This window comes from Sorex fumeus, unplaced genomic scaffold (assembly GCF_029834395.1).
Source record: "Sorex fumeus unplaced genomic scaffold, SorFum_2.1 ptg000044l, whole genome shotgun sequence".
Classification (NCBI taxonomy): domain Eukaryota; kingdom Metazoa; phylum Chordata; class Mammalia; order Eulipotyphla; family Soricidae; genus Sorex; species Sorex fumeus.
The window spans coordinates 3,887,496-3,902,089 of record NW_026606101.1 but is presented as its reverse complement, the minus strand read 5'-3'; the positions used below and the strand labels follow the sequence as shown (position 1 = coordinate 3,902,089).

Sequence of the window (14,594 nt, the reverse complement as noted above, 5' to 3'; positions counted from 1 at the left end):
TTACGCTCTGTTAAAAATAAGCTGGGTCTTTGTGCCCATATAGAATACAATATACATAGATAGCTCCATTTGCCTCCCCCCTACACACACATATGTTCAAGTTAAGTTTCCCACTTTCCTCCCATCTGTCATGTTTCTCTTCCCATGAAAAGTGAACAGTGACGTTATCCAAGGGAGTGGGAGTCAGGGGCAAGGATTGGGCAGTTGGCAATGGTGCAGAGGATGGAGACGGATGAAGAAAAGCAAAAGCATATGGATAACACTTTGTTTACAGAGGATGAACACACACAGCCCAGTCTGAATATAGGGGAGCTGGCACTCTTCAGCTCATAATCAGAAAGACACACCATGACTTTCTGAATTCATGTAGCCAATATAGGGCAAGTCCAGGATTGGAACACAAGTCTTCTGACTAGCAACACATGTGAGCTGCTCCAAATGTAAACCCAGGTTTGGAGAGATAGTATATGAGGTAAACTGCTGACCTGGCATGTGGCTGATCCCTGGCACTGCATAATGTTTTCTTCACACCACCAGGAGTGGCCCCTGAGCACAGAGGAAAAGACCCTGAGTGCCTTTAGGCATAGCCCACACCCTCTTAAGAAGTTCCATTCTCTACAGAAAGGTGCCCTGCTGCTTGGCTACGCCCCATAAATTAATTTAAAAGGTACCCAAGCTGCAGGGCACCTTTCTGCAGAGAATGAAAACTCTAAAGAAGATGAAGTTGTTGAGAATTCTCTTGAAATAACATCTTCCAGGATATCCAAGGTCAGACACAGAGTGGGGGAAGGTGGGCTCAATCAGACCTTTAAAGGCATTAGTCTTGTAGAGACACATTTACCCAGATATATCCTAGAAGGCAAAACTTGGGGATATGGGGAAAAGGGTGGGTGCCCCATGAGGTAAAAACCTTCCTTTGAGAAGCACTGAGATGCTTTGCAAGTGGCCATGACAATCACTGTCAACCAGCGTCTATGCTGTGGACCAAACAGGATGAAGGGAGCCATGGAGAAATGGGGGATGGCAGCTGCCATAATGAGCAAGAGAATCAAGGAGAGGGGAAAAGCAATACTTACAGGAAAAGATCTTAAAGAAAGAGGCACTCAGGCCAGAGAGACAGTGCTTGGCTTTCTTGCTGCTCACCTGATTCTGTCCCAGGCACTACATATGGTCCCCTGATTTTTGCTAGGATTGATTCCTGAGCACAGAACCTGGAGTACCCCCCAAGCACAACCTGGATATGTCACTTCCCTTCCCAAAGAAAGAAAAAGAGGCTTGCATTAAAGTGACAGGTTTTCCCCAGAGGGAAAAGGATGCTGCTCCCTTCTGCCTTTTTCCCTCTGGACAGCAAGATGGCGGCCACCTCGGAGCTTTTTGGAAAACCAGGTGTGAGCCGGTCGTGACAGGGGCAACTGAAACCTCTTGGGAAGGGGGGCATTCCGGGCTTCACGCCCTATGAGGTCACGAGTTGCCCCCCACGAGCGGCTCTCTGGCACAGTCATGGCTCTAGAGCCACAGAAACCAGTCTCATCATTATCTGACTCTCGGCAGAAATACTTCCAGGCTTAATAAGTAAAATATCAGAAATCCAAACTCGCGCGGCCACTATTGCGGCCGCGCATCATCATTTGATTCTTGTAACCAGCTATAGAAACAAATTATTTCAGAATGTCTTTTCAACAGGTCTGATTTGTAGGTGTAAACTCTACATAATAATAGTGCATCTTTTGTTGAAACAATGAATCTAATCAATGTAGATAGAGTGTTAACTAGTATTCATCTGCCTCACAGGCATTGGGAGGGTTGGGAGGGAGGTATATTGGGGTTCTTTTTGGTGAAAAACAAGTACTGGTGAAGGGAAATGTGTTTGATGATTGCATAATCGAGACTTAAACCTTGAAAGCTTTGTAACTTTTCCCACAGTGATTCAATAAATTAATAAACTAAACTAAACTAAAATATAAATACAAAAAAATTTAAAAAAATAAAGTGACAGGTTATCATTTCTTTAAGTAGGGCAAGTTAAAGTAGAGAATGCATTTGGTCAATCTTCCTTAATGATAACGGGGATTATGATTACTGATAGCTACAGATAAGCCTGCACAGGTGTCCACCTACTACTCAGAGCTAGACATAGATTACCTCCTCTCCTAAGAATCCAATTAGAATATTCACTCCCACTTCACAGATGAGGAAACTGAGCCCAGAGGGAACAGAAAATTTGTCTGACGTCATGGAGACAGCAGGAGCCAGGAAGAGCATAAAACCCAGAGTGCTTACATCCCAGATTCCCACTCTTCACCCTACGATATTGCCTCATTTCAAGTGCTCAAATCAAAACACCAGACCAGGGTTAGACTTTTTCTAGTTCTTTTTCTAGTTCCCCATACTGACAGGAGTGTCCTGAGCTCAGAATAATGCCTTGCATGGTGTGGGAAGACAGAATTAAAGTTCACCACCAACCACAATTTTTTTTTTCTGAGTCAAAACATTCCCATCAGTTATTTCAATCACTTTCAACAATTTTGTTTGAAGACACCTACGTCCTTGAACTCAGCTAAAACACCTTGAAATCCCACACACTGGGAGATCCTGAACCAAAAAAAAAGAAGAAGAAAAGGCACAGTTAAGCACATGGCCTGAAACAGGTCGGTGGAGGGGCCGAATGTCAATTGAGCGAAACCTCAATTACAGAGTAATCTAATGTATACCCAGGTACATTATCACAACTCAATAAACAGCTCTTCAGAATTAAGTGATTCCAATTTGCTCTCATTCTGATCTGCATGTCACCCCGAGAATTTGATATTACCAATGCTCAAATGAGGCCGCGCCTCTGGCGCACTGATGCTCAACCCCCAGGAAACAGCTGAGGTGGGAGCCACCCAAGCTCCAAACACCTTATAAGAGCTGCTGGCCTTGGTCACTGCCACAAGGGTCCCCAAGCAGCCTCAGTGGGAAGGGAGCTGTGATTCCCAACTGAACATGGTACAGGAGTTAATGACATGAGTAAAGGGGACTTTGGTGAGATCAGAGCAGCCATGGCAAGAAGGATCAGCTCCTGTCCTCGGACTCTGGATTCCTCCTGAGAAAGTAGGTCCCAGAGACTCTGATTTCACAGGATCTAGTGTGGATACCATGACCTACATATTCCCAAGCCCACCCATATTCCTATTTCTTCCTCCTTACTTTAAGAGCAGCAGCCTCTGACTATCTAGGGAAAGAGCACTGAGCCCTACAGTGCAGAAGAGACCCTGAATGACTTCTCTATGGCCATCTGATACCAACTGAACCCCTGAGCCACCTAGAGAGTTATCAAGTGAGCACTGCAGCCAGGGATCCTGCCTCTTCCCCATCCAGCCCTTGCTCACCATTAACTCCCTTCCCTGGAAGTCGCACCCTTAGGGCTTAATCTTTCCCCTCTTTGACAGAGACTTACAGGGCAGAGGGCCAGGCCCTGATCCACAAACTCTCATATCCGGGTCCTACCTAAGTCTCAGCAAACTGGTCCCTGAGAAGGAGGTTCCCCCTCCACATACCCTCTGAGAAGTTCAAGGTCACAGAGCTGGAAGCACATGAGTTGGGATTCAGAGCCCAGCAACCCAATTTGAGCTTCTTTCTGCTGCTCAAAGGGAGTAAAATGAGACCCCTGTCACCAACCCTATCCAGAGTCACTCAGAAACACTCCAGGGCCAGCTGACTGTGCCCCTACCCCCAGAACCTGTGTGCTGGGGAGCCCAGAAGAGGAGAGGTGGGACGCAGCCTGCTTCCCCAGGATGGTACTGAGAACATCTGTGTTCAGGACTCAGCTAGAGCTAGAGTAGTAGCTAGAGTACCCTTCCAGGGTAGGGTGTTAATGGTGGGCAAGGGCTGGTAGGGTGTTAATGGGGCAAGGACTAGAGCTCCAGCTCCTCACATGTGCAATGCCCCAAGTTTAATCCCCAGCACTGCAGGACATATGAGTACTATTGGAGCTTTCGAAGTCCCCAGCACCACAGGGTGCCAGCGCTGAAGCCCTCAGCATGACTGGCTGAGTGTGTGGGCCAGCGTGCCTTCTAGACCCCTGGAGCACTGCTCAGGCCCTCCCCGAATTAGATGGCATCTGTGTCTTGTTGCTTGTCAGATTCGTCCCAAGAGGAAAGATGAACATTTTCTCCTTGCCTCCAAATCCCCTGCAAAGGGACTGTTCTAGGTCACACATTGCACAGTGAGCATTTCCTCTAGTTACTGCCATGTCCGTGGGCTGGAGCAATAGCACAGTAGTAGGGCGTTTGCTTGCACACGGGTGACTCCGCCGACCCAGGTTTGATTCCTCTGCCCCTCTCGGAGAGCCCGGCAAGCAACTGAGAGTATCTTGCCTGCACGGCAAAGCCTGGAAAGCTCCCCGTGACGTATTCGATATGCCAAACACAGTAACAACAAGTCTCATGATGGAAATGATACTGGGCCTACTCGAGCAAATTAATGAACAATGGGAGGACAGTGCTACTGTACTACTGCCATGTCCATGTGTACCTGCCTTGCATTTTCTGGTTTAGTTCAAGTACTACTGGCTCTCTAGAGTGGTATATGTGTATAAGAGTGTGAATATGTGTGAGTGGGTGTGTATGGAAGTGTGTGTATTGTACGAGTATGTATGAGTGTGAATGTACATGTGTGTGTACCGTGTGAGTATATGTATGTGTGTATGTGCATGTGTGAGTGTGTGTGTATGTGTGTGAGTGTGAGTATGGATGTATGCGTGTATATGTGTGTATGTATATGTGTGAGTGTGTGTATGGGTATATGAGTGTATATGTAAGTGTGAATGTGTGAGTGTGAGTTTGTCCCTATGAATGTGAGTGTGTCCATGTGTAAGTGTGAGTGTGTGTGCATCTGATGAGAGGAGGGTTAAATATATTTCTCCAAAAACTAGGAGTTAATATCTGTGCCTCGAGGTAGAAGGTAGTAGGAGAAGAGGAAACTTGCATTTAAAGAGCATTTAAGCCCGGGTACCCTCGTCATGAACTTCCCTGCCACCTTGGCCCTTTCCTCACTGCTCACAGCATCATGATGCCAGATGCCAACAAGGCCCCAGCCCACAGGCTCCCCAAGCAGGGCCAACACCATGCAGTCAGCCCCCAAGGGCCCGGCTATGCCCCTTAGCATTGTTCACTCCCTGCTGCTCAGTCTGTCTACGGCTGTTCTCTCAGCCATAAAATGACTCAAAATGGTGCCACAGGGCAGAGCTACAATCAGGAGGGAATGAGTTCACAAATGTGAGAAAACGTCTACATTTGTGAGTATGCTTCTAACTCAGTAATGTGAGACACAGAGAGTAGCACGATCAGAGAACTAGGCGTGGCAAACACTCAAGTGCCCACAAAGGACTTCTTCGAGAGCTCAGGATGAGGAGCACAACCCTGCCATCCCACCTGGGAGGGAGGTGTCCCTTCAGCCAGAGGGACCCAAGCTATGGGCAGGCGGGACCCAAGTCAGTGCTGTCTGGATTCCACGCTCACTACACTAGGCCCTGGTCCCAACCCTGAGAAGGGCCAGACCTAGGACATATACCCACCAGGATGAATCCCTGTTCCCAGCAATCCTGACTACCCCTGAATGCAGCAGAATGAAGCATCACTGTAGAAACCACTCCCCAGGCTCATGGCCGCTGGGCTGAGCATCCTGCCACCTCAGCACCCCCCTCTCCGCCCCCAGAGGAGACCCCTTCCATCACAGAGTGTGAATGTTGAGCTTCCTCAGACTCCCATCCCCATCTCCCCTACAGTCCATTACCAACTTGGTCCCAGGCACCTGCGAGGTGGAGCAAGAGAAAACTGAATGCCTCCCCTGGGGGCTGATCCATTGTTGTGGGGGATGGGGAGCTGCCATGAGAGTGGTATGAATTGTAAAAAAAAGTGTTCCAGATGGACAGAAATTACCTAGTCATCCAGGGAAAGACCCGCTGGAGAGACAGTAGAGGATTGAAGTGCTGGTCTTGTGCTCCACCAACCCTGACTCAATCTGTAGGATTCCTTATGACCCTCTGAGTACTGCTAGGTATTTCTCCTGAGTACTGAGCCAGAGGTGGCCCATGAGTATACCCAGGTATTGTCCAACACCCCCCATGTCCCTAAAAAAAGAAAGACCCACATAGAACACTTTGTCATACAAATACACCTCATGTACAAGGAAAGAAAGAAAGAAAGAAAGAAAGAAAGAAAGAAAGAAAGAAAGAAAGAAAGAAAGAAAGGGGGGAAAAGGAATAAGATAAGCTTAAGCCATCAAGATAACAGGTTCTCTAATACATTAAGAGCATTCACTATAAATAATTTTTAAGATAAATTTTCTCTTAATTGCTTTGCTCTGGACCACCTCAATTGCTGGTCTCTGGCATAAGTGTTGAGGGTATTACAATAGTGGAATGAATTCCCTCTGAAACCGATCATTCATTCACTCTTCTATCATTTAACAAACAGGAACTGACTGACTGGGTAGGTCAAAACAGTTGACCTGGTGTGCTGTAGATTGTGTCAGGCATTCTGCTAAGAGGCATTTGTTGAATACCCTAAAGTTCCATGAAGACTCCAGTTTTTCCCCAGAGTTTAACTCCCAATGGGGAAAATGGGAAATTACCAAGGCAACAAGCGGAGGCAAAATTCCATTGGAAATGAGATGAGTATTGGGTAGAAAAAGACAAGTGATCTGACAGAATGAACACACCAGAAAACAGGGGCCTGAGATGAAGCAGGGGAAAACCCTCAGAGAAGAAAGGACCATGATATTCAAGCTTAAACCAGAAATAGGATAACCACAGCCCTGTGAAAACTCCATCTCAAGTCAGGAAATCCCAGGAGAGAGAGTTCCATGCTGCAGCCCCCAGTATCAGCCAGATTAAGCTATCCATTACACGGGGGCTAGCTAAGAGAGGGCAGGGGCTTATCACAAACCCTACTTTTGTCAAAGAATCAACTCCAATACCTCCTGTGGGAGTTGATCAATATTTCTGCCTTCACACAACCAGGTATCATTCTACAGCTGGCATCTGAAAAGCATACTCATTATTCCATTCACTAAATTATGCTATATTAAAATTTTAATCGGCGAACATAACATTGGAAAATGAGTACATCCATACGCTGCTGTTGCCAGTGTAAACTGTCAAACCATTTTCTGCAAAGGCAATATTGCAACAAAAAAACCTATAAAGATGCTCATATTCTTTGGCCTTCCAACTCTACCCCTAGGGAATTTATCTGAGGAAATAATCTGGTTCAACAGAATAAAAATGTTCTGTTCAGAAGAACTCCATGGAGGTGTTAATTGTTGCATGCACAAAAGGAAAGATAAAATAAATAAGAAAACACCTGGAATTACCTAAATGACTACAAATAGGAAAAAATTTAAAAACAGGATGATTCATTTGATGAAATACTATACAACCATTAAGCATTACAACTAGGATTACCTAGACTTTCAATATGAAATGGAACACCCAGCTTTTGCAAAGAAGCAGGTATGAAAGCATTGTGCATACTTTAATGGAAAGCACTAGCCATATTTCAAGGTGAATAAGATCAAGAAAATTGAAAAAGGATTGAATCCAGACCAGCTGTGTGTGTCTGTCAGGGGTGGGGGGTGGGGATATTTATTTCAAAAGTTCTACCAAGATATCCTCATTATATCGAGTTTTCAATAAGAATGCCCTCTAAAACAATTGTACTATCTGGACACTGAGATAGCACCAATAAAGCAAGGAGCTGGGTGCATTCCACCTGAAAATGTGAGACAAAGCCAGAGTCACATTTGGAGATAACTTCTGTGCTCTAGAGCCTACATTTTCCACATACAGATCCTTCACGCAAGTCTCAACATTTGAATAACAATCCAATACCATTTTCCAATTCCAATGAGGATGTCTGTTATATTTGGGGGTTCATGGTTTTGCGGTTATCGTTTTTTTCTTTTTAACGCATGTTTGGAGTGGGTGAAATGGAAATTGTGTCTCCTTCTACTAAATGGGAAATAGCGGAGAGAAACAGCAAATAGGAAAGTAGTCTTAACTCCTGCCACTCACGCCAGGATGTGGCCCAGGGGTCCCCTGCAGCCCAACCACAGCAGGAGGGAGAAATACTCACCTTTCACAATCAGCTCTGCATAGTTAGACACACCGGAACCCCCATCTGAGCGAATCACACAACGGTACTTGCTGACGCTCCGCTGGGCCGTGTCCGCCACGCTGACTGTGGCTGAGAAGCGCCTGTGGTTGACCACACGGGTGACCATGAGAGCCGTGTCTCTGCCATTCCATTGCTGCAGGGATAGAGGACAGAGGTAAGAGGAGGAAGCAGCACCAGTAAATGTTCCCTGGTGACCTCGAGCATGGAGGTTCCACCCTTCTCCCTGTCACTGGAGTTGGAAACTTGCATCATAAGAATGGGGTTTCCATGTGCCTGAAAGACAGTACAGGGGCTGGAGCAATAGCACAGTGGGCAGGGTATTTGTCTTGCACGTGGCCAACCCAGATTCGATTCCCAGCATCCCATATGGTCCCCTGAGTACCGCCAGGAGTGATTCTTTTTTTTTTTTTAATTTTTATTAGTGAGACACCATGAGGTACAGTTGTAGACTTACAAATTTTTGTGCTTGGGTTTTAGTTATACAATGATCAAACACCCATCCCTCCACCAGTGCCCATTCTCCACCACCACTGATCCCAGTATCCCTCCCACCCCATCCCCCCCATCCCACCCTGCCTCTGTGGCAGGGCATTTCCTTTTGTTCTCTCTCTCCTTTTTTGGTGCTGTGGTTTGCAAAAGAGGCATTGAGTGGCAATCACATTCGGTCTATAGTCTACTCTCAACACGCATCTCCTATCCTGGGAGGATCCTCCCAACACCCTTTATTTGGTGCTCCTTACTCTACCTGAGCTGCTTTTTCCCCTAGAATGTGTGGCTGGCCTCCAAGTCATGGAGTCAACCTCCTGATACTTATCTCGGCTATTCTTGGGTGTTTAGTCTCCTATTTTGCTACTTTATGTTCAATGCAATCTTTCTATGTCTGTCCCTCTCTTTCTGATTCATTTCACTTAGCATGATACTTTCCATGTAGTACCACTTGTATATAAATTTCATGATTTCATCTTTTCTAACAGCTACATAGTACTCTATTGTGTAGATGTACCGAAGTTTCTTTAACCTGTCATCTGTTCTCAGGCACTCAGGTTTTTTCCAGATTCTAGCTACTGTAAATAGGGCTGCAATGAACACACAAGTGCAGATGTCACTTTGACTATACTTTTTTGCCTCTCTGGGATATATTCCCAGGAGTGGTTTGCTGGGTCAAATGGGAGGTCAATTTCTAATTTTTTTAGAATCATCCATGTTGTTTTCTGCCAGGAGTGATTCCTGAGTGCAGAGCCAGGAGTAATCCCTGAGCATCGCTGGGTGTGGCCCAAAAAGCAAAATAATAATAATAGTAATAATAATAATAATAATACAGTGGGTGGGCTCTTGCTTTGCTCATGGCCAACATGATTTGGTCTTCGGTACCACAAATGGAGCCCTGAGCTCTGCCAGGAGTGATCTCTGAGCATAAAGTCGGGAGAAAACTCTGAGCACAGATGGGAGTAGTAAAAAAATATGTGTGGCTGGGGTGATGGGGAGGGAGCTCCTGACTTGCTTTTAGGAGTGCTCTAATTATTGAATTAGTCAATAAATATTACCATTGAGCTGGCTCTGGAGAGAAATGCTTCTGCTCAGCCCCCTGCTGGTCATCGTTATCTTACATGGCACTTAGCCCCTGACCTTCCTTTTTCTAAACAGAACCTTCAGGATTCTACCAAAGGCTCTGGTGGATGCACAGAAAGCCAGCCCCTAATATAGCATTCCCAGCCCACAGCAGGTGGCCCATCGCAAACCCTGAGTGCCCCCTCTTAGGGACAAAACTGTCACCATGGATAGAATGCAGATGGGGGCTTTGGGGCACCTCCTCCATGTGCATGCCCGGCCCTCTCCCTAGAATCTCCTATCCCCCTGGACTGTTCTATCCCCACTAAAAGGAGTGTTTGACCATCGCATTTCCAGGATGCCTCTCAACAGACTAGTTAAAATTCCCACACACTTTTGTCTACACATGTTTTCCACTGTAGGAGAGCAGTCCAGCTGAACCTCAAATGACAAGGGTTTCAAGTTTTCAGGCTCACTTCTGAGATCATATTTCTATCCTGAGGTTCTGCATCTTGATTGAAATCAGGGATGCAGAAACAGAAAATAATGAGGGTCGACTACAAAGGGATAAAATTGGGTATGAGGAGACAGTCTTAATCATCCCCCAAGATGTCAAGGAACAGTAGTAGATAAATCTTTGAGGAGTCAACATGAACGGAATGTACATAGTCGACTCTATGGGGTAAGGAAATTCTGACACCAATGGTGTCCAAGGGCCAATTTTTCTTGGCTCTGTTCATCTCAAGCACCTTTTCTAGAAGTTTCCTGAATTGGTAAACATTTCTAGAATCAAGGTGAACACTCAAGCATTACTGTCTTTGCATCCTGAATCTTAGTGATCTTCTGTTTACTCTGAACAAGATGCTTTTAGAGGAGCAAGGTAGGATGAGTGGTTAGGTGCACTCAACAGGACTTAGTTCTATGAGCATTTATTAGGCTCATACTCTGTGCCAGACCCTGAATCTCCTTTCTGATACTCACAGCCATGTTTGAGGTGTGTAGGATTTCTGATCCTTTTGAATTCAAATGTCAGAGAAGTTAAATAAACATGAAGAGCTAATAGCTTCCTTATGCAGGGTTTTAGCTTCTAGTCAAGCATTTTTTTCACTGAGATCTTATCATCACTGCTTAACTTTTTACCTAAAAGCAAGGCTGAATGTTTGAACTGTCTGATTGGGTTTAGGGAAGTCTTGTGAAGTATGTGTTCTCACACTCCAAGTCTTCTGAAAATTGATCTTCATCATTTCCAGTTCAAAGTAGATACTTCTACCACGAGTCTGTTTTCCATCTCCCTTGGCCCCAATCTGGGATGTGTAGGATGGGAGCACAGACTGAATAGAATAACATGCTTCAACTTTGCCAAAACCAACTTTACCAAAACCTCACCTTAGGGGAGGGAAAGGCAGAAAGCAGGAAGCCAAGAAACGCGGGAGGGGTGGGGAACCAAGTTCTCCTGGGACTTGCAACTTGTAGAGTGTAGATTTCTCCTTTTTATTTTCTGTAATTCTAGCTTTTCTGCTTCAAACATATATGACTTTCATACTTAAAAATAACTGGTATTCTTTCAGGTCATGGCATTACTAGAAAAAATAACCAAAGTAAACAAGGAAAAGCCAATGAAAGAAATGGAAGGTGAAAAGATATTAGGGTTGAAACTGCCAATTATCTACCTCATACCTTGAACATTTTAAAAAAATGGCACAACTTGGGAAAACTATGACAACCAACCAATACCAACACAATCCTGTTTTGTGACAGATTGCAATGAGGAAGTCAAGAGAATGTCAGCCAACACTATAAATGTACCCTGATATGAAGAAGAGCCTAAGTAATATCTTCTAGGGCCCTAAAGACCCGAGGTCTCAGAAGAAGTTAATTCTCCCTGTCACTGTTCAGAGCGCTTCCAGACTACTGTCATGGATATAGATGAATTATTTTATTTCCTGGAACTTCAGTGGCTTCAGGGATCATTGTATTGGACACTGGTGCCCATTCTAGAGAGGAAATGTGAAATTCCAACACATGAAGGCATAAGCCAGGAGTAGCAGAGCTCTCTAAATGAACCATGAAATTAGCCTTGGAATGTGTAGAAAGCAGGATAACAACCCTGGTCCCAAAGTATCCACATCCTAATCTCGATAATCTATGTATGTGTTGACACAATATTGGGTGGGTCATAAAAGAGACATTAAAGTTCTAAGTAAGCTAATAGTTCTGATGTGGGGAGATGACACAGGATACAGGTGGCCCAAAGTCCTCATAAGGAGGATCAGTACCAGAGAATGAGATGGGTTAACAGAGCAGATGTAGGTTAGAGTGGTGGGAAGACAGATTGGGTTGAAAATGGGAGGAGAGAATCTGAATCTAAGGAAGAGAGGTGGTCCCTGGCAGCTAGGAGAGGTCAAAGAAGGGATTCTCCCAGGGAGATTCCCAAAGGGATCTTGTCAACCTGTCGAACACCTTTAGCCAAATCTGACACATCTCCAACTTCTGATGACCACAACTGCAAAGGGAACATTCTTATGCTGTATGACCAGGTGGGTTTCAACCTTTTACTAAAACCACAGAGTGGTGGTTAAACACCACAGGTTTAACCACTAAGATGTGTGCAATATGTCACATTGGCAGTAAGAAAGTAAGACAAAGGACAATAGAATGATCCAGGGCATGGCCCCATTTTTAACAATGAAGCTTAATTCTCTAGGATATCATCTCCAGCATTGTGTACTTTTCTTTCAAATGATGTCAGATTCCAGAAAAGCCAAAGGGGAATCAGTGCTCCCCCGGAAACAAGTCACATATTATGTTTGGCTCCCGAACCACCAGGCTTGCTCCCATCGAAGGAGAGGAAATTGCAGGTTGTCTTATAAAATCTCTGTAAAATAGGCCTTTTGAAAAATCACACTTGTCATACTGGGAACAGGCAACAGCAGGACAGGGATGAGCAGGAGGGCACACAGTCAAGACAGTAAGGAATGCGGTGGTGGCCCCGGGGGCAAGGAGAAATGGAGCGGATGCAGGGAGTGAGGAAAGAATGCTTGACTGAAAGCTGGAAAACCTGTGTAAGGAAGCTGTTAGCGCTCATGTTTATTCAGCTTCCCTGATACTTGAGTTCATCGAGAAGAGCAGCAATCCTACACACCTTAGACATGGCTATGAGGATTAGAAAAGAGATTCAGAACCTGACACATAGTACAAGCTTAACAAATGCTCCCAGCTACTGCCTCAACCCTCAACAGGAGCACAAGAGGAGAAAGTCAGGGATGGTGCGATTAAGCAGGAAAGGACTCAGAAATCTAGACTCATAGACAATTGGGCAGATTTGAGGGTGAAGGAGAGATTCAGAGGGAGGCACAGAGAGGCTGAAGGGGACCAGGAGCCTGGGGCAGAAGGGAGAGTTGGTTTTCCACTGAAGATGCCAGATACCATGCAAGGAGGCAAAGGGTCAGGTCCTGGGAAAGACGAGGACTGAAAGGGGTATCTAAGTCCAGCTGAGAACCGACATGATATACAAGGAAGCCCATGGAAGATTCAATCTGACCCTCCAGCCCTTAGGATGGATGGCTGGGGATTTATTTTATTTTTTCCAGCTCCTCTAGTAGTTTTTAAACCTAAGAATATCCTTCCTCTGAAACTTCAGAGTGCACTTCCTATCCTCTGTGCCCAGCGATTCAGACTCACATTGTTCTAAAATGGATCATCTTCCAGCCATTCCAGTCACCCAAGCAGGACACTACCTTTCCCAGGGTACACTGACACCCATGTTCTAGGCCGGTTCCTTGGAAGCAGTCTGATACAGGAGACTCAGTAACTGCCTTCGGGGAAAGGGCAGTCCATGTTGGGCCCAGGGGAGGGTCTGAGCACAAATGTAGCCACAACAGGAGGCTGGCCTCAGCTTGATACAGTGGAAGCTCCACAGCAGAAAGGGGCCACTGAAGCAATCCCACCTTCAGGTACAGAGTGAGCACTTGTGAACCAGACCAGTGGGTTGCTAGCCACGTGACAGGTGGGGCAGGTGAGAGAGACTTCCATTTGATTAAGGGTGGTCTACTGGGGAAAATGACTGTTAGCAGTAAGCATGTTCCCTACTGCTTAAAGGGAGACACGTATAAAGGACCCCATCAGGAATAGGGGAGTGTCCATTCTACTCAGCACCTTCCTAGCCCCAACTTTCTTCCAACAGTGCACTATATATTTTCCTAAAGTCTTAGGACTTTAGAAAATCTTGGACAGTTTTACTAAGTAAAAGTCACATCAACTAATATTTTGAGTACTTGGTCTGTATACTAGGCACTGTGCTAAGTGCCTCTATGACCAAGTTTTGCTTAATCCTCTTCAACTCCCTATAAAGTACTTCTCAAAACAGTCATGGAACCAGCAGCAAGAGCCAGTCCTGAGAACCTGTTAAAAAAAAAGTTCACTGGAGAAAGAAGTCGAGGGCCCATAGTCATTTGTGAATCTTGTTTACTGGGACTGGAGTCTGAGTTCCCCCCTTTCCCTGTTCTATTATTAAGCGCACTGGAAATGTACTCATTATTTAACAAAACAGAAAACAAGAGCCTACAGAGTGTGGAAGGTATAATTTCTGCCCAGAGGAATTTAGAGGCTGGGTTAAGATTTCAACAAAACAGCAAAAGGGGTGTATGTGTGTGCGGTGGGGGGGAATGCAAAAATAAAAGGGAGTGTTGAAATAACACTCTGTGGAGGAAAATAGGAGTGAGCACCGAGAGAGAAATAGAATAATCCAGACAGTGGTTTTCAAAGTGTGGTCTCCAGACTCATGGCATTCACAACCCCTGGGAACTCACAGTAAATGCAGATGAAATGGCTGCCCTGCCTTTGAGCAAATGAGAAACTTTAGGGTTAGAGACAGGTCAGTTTTGCTTC

General features: G+C 45.4%; 1 protein-coding gene across 16 annotated transcripts in view; it reads right to left on the bottom strand.

Moving 5' to 3' along the window:
• The window catches only part of PTPRT (protein tyrosine phosphatase receptor type T), a 1,141,641-nt gene that overhangs the window by 682,498 nt on the left and 444,549 nt on the right, over positions 1–14,594 (bottom strand). For all 16 annotated transcript variants that reach the window (XM_056121254.1, XM_056121255.1, XM_056121260.1 and 13 more), the window contains exon 6: positions 8,118–8,292. In XM_056121254.1, coding sequence (XP_055977229.1) covers positions 8,118–8,292 — 175 coding nt within the window. The remainder of the gene's footprint in view (positions 1–8,117; positions 8,293–14,594) is intronic.